This window comes from Quercus lobata, chromosome 4 (assembly GCF_001633185.2).
Source record: "Quercus lobata isolate SW786 chromosome 4, ValleyOak3.0 Primary Assembly, whole genome shotgun sequence".
Classification (NCBI taxonomy): Eukaryota; Viridiplantae; Streptophyta; class Magnoliopsida; order Fagales; family Fagaceae; genus Quercus; species Quercus lobata.
In genome coordinates, this window is record NC_044907.1 from 36,307,663 (window position 1) to 36,316,849 (window position 9,187).

The following is a 9,187-nucleotide window of genomic DNA, read 5'->3' on the forward strand; positions in this document are numbered from 1 at the left end:
TCTACACGCATATATGGTGATTCTTGGCTATTACGCACGATAGGGGGGAAGGTTAGCTCTCCTCCCTCTTTTCTCTCATCGGAAGCAACTGTGGATGCTCTAATTGATCCACACACGGGTTGGTGGAATGTGCACCTAATAGACTTATGTTTTTATCCCGCAGAAGCTCAGCAAATTAAGTCCATACCTTTGTGTTCTGTCCCACAACCTGACATTCTGATCTGGCCAAAGGAAAATTCAGGTGTGTACTTGGTTAAATCCGGTTACAAAGCTCTTTGTGAAGAGGACCTGTAGAACCTGATCCTCCCTCAAGGAGCAGCAGCACAAAAATATTTCTGGTGTGGGATTTGGAAGCTGAAAGTACCAGGTAAAATTAAACATTTCCTTTGGAGATCTGTTTCTAACTCTCTCTCTGCAAAATCCAATCTTGAAAACAGGAAAATTCTGCAAAACCCGGTGTGCCAATTATGCTCATCAGCACCTGAGGATGTGATTCACGCTCTCTGGGGTTGTGTAAAAATAAAGCATATCTGGTCTGAGGATTTTGGCTAGGTGGATAGGACAACAGCAGTAGCTCTCTCTTTCAAGGACCTGGTCGACAAAATAAGGGAGAAGCCTCAGACCTTGGCCCTCTTTGCTGTCACGGCTTGGTCAATTTGGCAACATAGGAACAAGTCACGTTTGTAGGAACCTTCGATGTTGCTAGAAAAAATTGCTTCTTACGCCAAGAACTATATCAGAAATTTAAAGAACCTGGAATTTAGACAGCCACGATCACAGAACAGTGTCAACAAGAAATGGAAGCCTCCTCTACTGAATTCATACAAAACAAATTTTGATGGGGCTATGTTCAATGAATCGGATGAAGTGGGCATTGGTGTTGTTATCAGAAATTGTAAGGGAGAACTTATGGCGGCACTTTTAGAAAAAATTCAGAAACCACAATCTGTTGTGGCCTTGGAGATGTTAGCTGCAAGAAGGGCAGCCCTTTTTGCCTGTGAATGTGGTTTTCAACAATCGTCATTCGAGGGAGATTCTGAGTTGGTGATAAAGGCTCTAAGATATGGAGAAATGCAACATTCCTCTGTTGGTCATATTCTAAAAGACACAATGTCTTATGCAAGCTGTTTTCAGAGTTGTTCCTTCTTTCATATGGGTAGACAAGGCAACTCCATTGCCCATGCCTTAGCCCAAAGAGCAAGGCTCTCTTTTCCTATTGTAGTCTGGATGGAGTCTGTTCCTCTAGACATAATGTCTTTTGTTATGTCGGATATTTCATCCATTGAGTAATAAAGCTTACGTGTAATCATTCTAAAAAAAAAAATGTATAATATATATTTAATATAAAATAAATAAATATATATTAAAAATTAAAAATTTAATATATATATATATATATATATATATATATAGAAAGAGAGAGAGAGAGGGGGGGGCTGTGGTGCTTTGTGGTTTATGCGGTTATCTAATTATAAAACTATATACCGTATTACACCATGCGGTGCAGTGCGGTCAGGGGCGGAGGGAAGGGGGAGGGTGTCTCCTTTGAACTTTTAGTAATAGTAAACTTCTACTCCTACTACAATTCTATATATAAAACCAATAGGTCCCACTTAGTAATGATTAAAATTAAAAAAAAAAATCTCTACATTGATTCATTGAATAGTAGTCTGAACACAAAAACTTGATGGACTAGACAAAACCGTACTACAAGTCTACAACTATAATATAAAACCGTGGCTCCCACTTGGTAATGATTAAAAAACATAAAAAATAACAACTTTGCTACACCTACACATAGAAATTAGTACTAGCATAGAACTCTGGAAAAAAAAGGTATATATAATGCAAACAAAGTACGCCTCCCATCAAAAAGAAAAAAATTCTTTTCATACCGGTCTCTTTCTTTGGACCTTAGAGCATCCTTATCAGATGTTGAAAAAAAAAATGTCATTTTAACACACAAAAAACTTACTTTATTATTTTATCACATTATTTTACAACATCCCATTTATCAGATGTTTTATCATTCAATTCTATACATTAAAATAATATTTACTACACATTAAAATAATATATTATCTCATCCCTATTATCACCATCAACAACAACAACAACACATCCACCACTGCTGCAACAACGACCACCAACATCGGCACAAACCCACATCCACCAACGCCACCTTAAAAAAAATAAAAAAATAAATAAAAATAAAAAAATAAAACACACACACACAGAGAGATCGGCCTCCCTGTCATCACCATCAACAATAACAATGACACATCCACCATTGCTGCAACAACGGCCACCAACAGCAACAATACCCGCCAGCCACCACCGACACAAACCCACATCCACCAACGCCACCTTAAAATAAATAAATAAAAACACAACCAGAGAGATCGATACAACCACAAATCTCAAACCCATCGGCACCATCCCAAATCTCAAATCCATAGCACCATCCCAAAATCCCAAATCACGGCAAGATGGTGGCAAGCTAGATCAGAGAGACTTGGACGGCGAGACACGGCGGCGTTTTGGCCCTTCTCGTCTTGGATGTCGGCGATGACGATGGCTTGTGCGCCGTGAGCAGCGAACTTGCGAGCCATGTCCTCGCCCATGTCGCTTGTGCCTCTAGTGATAATGGCCACCTTGCCTTGGAGCTTATTGTTTGAAGATGTGGAGTGTGTTCTTTCTCTGTTGAGGGAGGAGTTGGAATCTGATGTGAGAAGAGAGAGAAAAAATAAATTAAAGAAGTGAGAGGAGAGAGAAAGCCAAATAAAAAACATTATTTTGGTTTTAGCATTTGTGTCCGTACCGTTGCAAATTTGCAACGGTACGAACACAAATGCCAAATATTTGCAACATTTAAAACATTTGCTGTAAGGTGTTTTTTGGTGTTTGGTGTGCCAAATGTGCCAAATATTTGGCATTTGACATTTGACACATCTGCTGTGGATGCTCTTAGATTTTTTGTGGGGCTTTTAAAAGCATTCAAGTTGGGTTTTTAAGTCACATGTTCAAATATTCACAAGTATACATATTCTTAATACTTTTGCTTTGATTTATTTATTTATTTATTTTTTGAAGAACCAAATTATATGTTTAAACTGTTTATATTTAGATGGATCTCTTGATTTAACTATTTTTAACCATAAATTTATAATTCAAATTATATGTTTAAACTATTTGTATTTATAATAATCTCTTAATTTGATTATTCTTAATCATAAATGGTATTTTTTTTCTTTATTTTAATGATATGACATATATATTTGTAGTTAATTGACATATAGTTGTTTATTTATTTTGTTATTAATATTGATTATATTTTTTAGATTAATTTTTTACATTCAATCTTGTCCTTTAATCTTACACCTCCTAACCTAAATTCTTGAGTCCGCCACTAGATGCTATTATGCCATTTTGTGGGTGATTTGAACGGTATGGTGAACACTTTTACCCCAATGCTCAAAACTATTAGAATTGAAAGGATAAGAAAAGTTTTATATATATATATATATATATATTTATATTCCCCCTCCCCCTCCCCCTCCCCCTTCACATGTACTATAATAGTAACACAGATAAGCTAATAATAGCAGGTTCCCACTTAAACACACAAAAAAAAAAAAAAAAAAAAAGTTATTATGTGTAATTCATTTCCTTGATTTGATTAATTTTGTCTAGACATTTGACATTTATTTTATTTTATTTATGTGAAAATCCAACCCCACCCAATCGAACTATTTGTCATGTCTAATGATAATTGAATGAAAATAAAGCTGATTATTTTTTTAGAGTCACGAGCAGATGTAAACATAAAAAACTGGACAGTGAAAATGCCAATCTCCAGAACTGGTAATGTGGCAGTACCCCAGTAAAAATAATAAAAGAAAAAAAAAAAAAGGAGAATAAGATATGCATAAGCGCAAAACGCAGCAGATTACTCTTTACCCTATTCTACTGAAACAACTCTTCCGCCGAAAAAATGTCTCAAACAAGAGATCCTCGTCCACAACCTCGGAGCCTCCGACAAAGGAAGAACCATCTCCCACACGACGTCGTACTGAATATCCTGACAAGGCTTCCAGTCAAATCAGTCCTAAGATTCAGGTGCGTTTGCAAACCTTGGGGCTCCTCAATCGCTAGTCCTAATTTCATCTCCACCCACCTTAATAACACCAACAACGATGATGATCAAGATCAAACTTTTCTCATACAGACGCGTATTCAATATAATACGCGTAAGATTCCAATAATCTCTAAGGTTCTTTGTTGTGACCGCACGTTTGATTGGCTTTTTGAGTATCCAACTCCCTCTGTTTTTGATTTAAACATGTCCCGAATGGTCGGTTCGTGCAATGGTTTAGTGTGTCTAGTTCAACATGGAAATCGTTCTATATATTTGTGGAACCCCAGTATTAGAAAATTTAAGAGATTGCCTGATTCGTGTCTAAGCCAACATTTTTCCATTGGCCAAGATGATTGGGTTTCTACCGGATTTGCTTGTCAGTCCAAGACAAATGACTACAAGGTTGTAAAGCTTTGGTGTACTCCAGTTGTGGCCGAGGTTTACACATTAAGCTCGGACTCGTGGAGAAGGGCTGAAATCTCATTGAAATCCAATGTTGTGGTCTCCTATATCGACTTTTTTACAGATCCCCATTTTGTTAGTGGGGCTTTGCATTGGTTGGCTTATCATACTGAAGGTGAAAGGGAAGGGGAATTCCTAGATCGAATGATGATTTTGTCATTTGATGTCGATAATGAGGAATTTGGGGAGATGGCACTACCTGATGGAGATAAATTGCACCAGCGAAGTCTATTTGTGTTCAAGGAAAATCTGGCTTTCATAACATATGGATACCCCGAAAATGATGACGACAAAATGCCAGATTCGCAATGCTTCATTTGGGTAATGAGGGAGTACGGTGTACATGAATCATGGAATAAACTTTTTTCTATCCGGTTTGAAAATGTTGATATAAGTTTCTATGGTTGCACTGAACATGGTGAACTTCTACTTGACAAGAAAGTCAAGGAAGAATCCGAAGATGGTGAAATAAAAATATATTATTGCAATGAGTCTACGATTCTTTCAAATGACACTGCGATTGTTTCACTAGACCCTAAAACTTTACATGAGAAGGACCTTATTATCCTACGATATGTTACAAATATAGTTACTACGTTCAAGGAAAGCCTTGTGTTTCTTGATGGAGCAACCGAGCTATCTGGATAAGAACTGAAATCATTAGTGATAATCATTGCATTTTGTTAGGTAAGTGTGATATGATTTAGACCATTCTCATGTTGTTTACTTTGGTATCATTTTGTTTTGCGGTAGGCATAAATTTACTGATATGATGTAGGTGAACTTAATTCAGATGTCTATCAACCCTTCATGCTTGTGGCGATTTCGTGAAAGAACATATAACATTTTAATTCTGACATTTTTTGTGCCTCTCTGATTGTGTTGCAAACTATTAGATTAGAGATCTTACTTTATCCAAAAAATAAAATAAAAATGGAGCAAAGAAGAGGGAAGAAAAGAAGCCCTATGATGAGAATGTTGAAACTGGGCTGTGGAAGTTCTTATGTGGTGAGCATAGGCCCAGCGAAGGTCTTGTGCTTTATTCCTTGATCAAAATGATATACATCTTGTTTGTGGCTGCAGTACATCTGCTATGCAATTTTAGCTTCTTGTTTATTTTTTCATGGTCCTGCATTTTCTCATTCCCCTGCAATAACATATAGTGTTTGAAAAGGATTTAAAGCTTTGTGATCATGGATTGTCAGCACTTCTATTTTGGAGCTGCAATTGTTTCCCCTCATGCTTTGGTGGCTAATTGACATGCTCATTGCCAATGGTAATGAGAATGAATCTGTGTGTTTAGTTGCTAATTCCTTGTGCTTCCATTAGTATTGTAAGGTAATATGGAAGCTTCTTTTTGAAGCTCAAAGTTCATGGTAATGTGGATACTGTTTCTAAACTTTTGATTTTTATGAAGATTTTTTTGTAAGGTTGTCACATAGCTATGCCCTTTTTTTTTCTTGGCATGATGTGATTTGACCTGTTTTGATTCATATGATAAATTTGTTTATTGATGCATCCCTATAATAACACATAAGTTGTTTGTTAATATATTCAAAAAGAGTAATTTTGAACTAAATTTATCTTTTAATTGGATGTCATACAAGTCTTTTTTCTTTTTCTTTTTCAAACTTTCAGCAGTTGATATCCAATTTGAAAGTTGAAATTGACGGATATTCCTGCTGTCAAATTTCCATTTGTTGTAAACGAAAGTTTTTCATTGATTTCAAATTCTTAATTAGATTTCTCTAAAATCATAAATTTGTTTAATGACATCTATTGTCCTTAGTGTAAACGTTGAGAGAGCAATAAACCATCTCCCTGATTGTCCAATCTCTGCTTTTGCATTGGTCGCTTCTAGGAATGGTCTTTGTTGTATATTCAAGGTACACCTATGACACTCCAACAATTTATTTTTCCACAATTCAATCATTCCATCAAGAATGAGTATGGAGTACCCACAATTCCACCAAAAACAGATAATGTTGGTAGCTTCTGGTTAATTTTGGTGCCTAAAATTGAAGTTTACTTAAAACATGTCTCTGTTGATCCCCTAGACATGCATATACTTCATTAGGTGGATCCATTTTGTATTTGATTGCACCAAGGCATATGGTACATACTCCGTCAAAATTTCAATACTCATTCCTCACCATAGCTTAAAGGCTTTTTACTTCATAAGTAGCATATATTTGTGCAGTGATTACCTAATATCCTCAATCAAAAGGGAAATATTAAATAAGCCCATCTTTCTTCTTCTTATCATTCAGATATCTAAGCAAAATCAATATCATAGGAGGTTAGCATCACCTTTTGTGTGTGTGTGTGTGTGTTGAAGGAGGGGGGGGGGGGGTGTTGGTGGTGTTGTTAAGTTTGTTTTGGTCCCAAGGAAAGATTATATCAACTTTGGATTAGAAACAACATCTGAAAGGTCTAAGATCAGCATAGTAAAAACAAGAAACTAGTCTTGGACACCATGTCAGCAATGACCTGACACAATTTCATTGGACAAATGCGAGACCGTAGAGCAAGCAAGTGAAGAAGCAAGTCAAATTCTAAGCTGTTAAATATAGTACTGACCCACTCCGAGATGCAAGATGGCTTAGCAAGCTTTCAAGCATGCCTTTTGAATTGCTTAATACTTCAAAATGAACTTTAAATAAATAATGCAATCCAAGAAGATGACAATAACAAGCGAGGAGTTTAGCATATCCTAGTGCAAACCTCAGCAAAGTAGTTTAGCTTATAAATAATGCAATTCATTACTGTTTGATTTCTTTTTCTTCATTTTTTTTTGGGAGTAACCAAAAGAAAACATAAAACTAGCTTTTTTAGTTCTCTTTGCTTTTAAATATATATATATATATATATATATACATATATATATTTTAAAGGCTTATTAGTTCTTTTTCTATATCTTTTAACTCTTGCTCCAACATATGCATTTTGGGTTCTACATCACAACTCAATCTCATAAGGAAGCTTCACTAACTAGAATAGGTCCTAATTGCAATGTTATCGGGCACTGTTGCAGATACAACTTGTTTTTCCAACATGGCTAGATCATCCAATGGTGCCACGATTGAGTAATCTCAGGGTGACTTGCCTCCTTTACAATCAGTCAGGGTGACATGCCTCCTTTACACGATGAATTTCCATCCTCAGTTTTGGTGGCAGCACTTAAAGTTAATGGGCTTTCAGATTCTGTTCTTACATGTTACAGTTGACTTTTGATTTCTGTCATACCAATATCTTGGATCACAACTTCAAGAATATCTGTTGATACTTCCTATTAGAAAGATATGAAAAACACCTGCACTTTGTAAAAGCAATAGGCATGTGTATAAGATATGCATGATCATGAATAATTCATGATCTATGGTGTTATTACGGTGCGGGGAAAAGAAATTGAGGGTGGTGATTGAGTAGTGTCAGGGTTTGCAAACGCACCTGAATCTTATGAGTTATTTGACCGGAAGCCTCGTTAAGACGTTGAGTACGACATCATCTTGGAGATAATTATTCATTAGTTTTGTTGTAGTTGTGGTTCTCTCATTTGCGACATTTTTATTCAGAAGAGGGGATAGAAGTCACAGAACTAAAGAGAGTCTAACCTAAAGAAAATCCGTTTGGCTATCTTATTTTCTCTTCAAGGTTAAACTTGCCTCCAATAGGCGATCTTTTCCTTCAAGTGAATTTAACAGAGCTTTTAATACTACTAACATTTTAAGTAGAGCATCACTTTTCACAACTCAGGGGTAAAGGTATGTGGTTTATTGATGTTTTAAGGTTATCTGATTTTTTCGCTTGTAGTAGGAAAGTGATGATCAGAAAGTTGATCTCATTAAACCAAAAAAAAAATAAAAAAAAATAATAAATAAATAAAAAAGATGGTCTAGTACTGTAGGTTGTGGCCTTGTGGGTTTAGACTTTAGTAAGATTATATTTATTGTAATTTGAGAATTGTAATTTATAATTATCTGTTTAATTGATAGTAGTGACTTGAGCAATTAAATTAAATTACTGTTATAAAGTTGTTTATTTTATCAATTTGAGTTATTAAGATTATAAAATTTAATATTTATGTTTACATATTGTGAATAATTTATAGGGGAACAATCTACAATTGATGCATATTTTGCAAAATGGACAATAAATTCTTGAGTGATTGTTTAACTATATCAATAGAAAAAGCAATTGCTAAAGAATTTAGTTCAGAATCAGTTATAAATGATATTAATGCCATGAAAGAGCGTAGGACACAACTTTTAAAATTAAAAGTTAATTTGTGAAATAAAAGTTTTTTTTACTCTTTTTTTTTTATATACATAAGAACTGTAAACACAAAATCTTAGGTTTGAAAATTAAACAATTGACAATGTTTTGCAAGTGTAAATTTGTATTGATGAATGAGTAAGTACAATTCTCTAAAATTGAATCTTGTTACAAAAGAATACTCCTCTGATTTGATCTCCTTGAAAAAATCTTTGATTCAAGCATAAACTTGATTCAAACACTAGATGCTTCCCAATTTGATTGAGAAAGGGATCAAAAAATCTTTGAAATAGAATTACAATGAATCTCTAA

At 35.0% G+C, this 9,187-nt stretch overlaps 2 protein-coding genes across 4 annotated transcripts; both read left to right on the forward strand.

Moving 5' to 3' along the window:
- The first annotated feature begins 696 nt into the window (after positions 1–696).
- Positions 697–1,290, forward strand: LOC115985110. Its single transcript, XM_031108079.1, has one exon. The coding sequence runs from the start codon at positions 697–699 to the stop codon at positions 1,288–1,290; it is 594 nt and encodes a 197-aa protein (XP_030963939.1).
- Positions 1,291–3,953: 2,663 nt separating this feature from the next.
- On the forward strand, positions 3,954–7,873 carry LOC115987125 (F-box/kelch-repeat protein At3g06240-like). 3 transcript variants are annotated; one of them, XR_004090976.1, is made up of 2 exons: positions 3,954–5,629; positions 7,635–7,873. XR_004090976.1 is itself a non-coding variant. In XM_031110596.1 (2 exons), exon 1 carries the CDS (start codon positions 3,995–3,997, stop codon positions 5,246–5,248), a length of 1,254 nt encoding a protein of 417 aa, XP_030966456.1. In that variant the 5' UTR covers positions 3,954–3,994; the 3' UTR covers positions 5,249–5,287; positions 7,635–7,869. The 3 variants fall into 3 exon arrangements, 2 of the variants coding, with proteins under 2 accessions (XP_030966456.1, XP_030966455.1); XM_031110596.1 differs by having other exon boundaries at positions 3,954–5,287; positions 7,635–7,869; XM_031110595.1 differs by lacking the exon at positions 7,635–7,873 and adding an exon at positions 5,775–5,981 and having other exon boundaries at positions 3,954–5,287.
- The last annotated feature ends 1,314 nt before the right edge of the window (positions 7,874–9,187 follow it).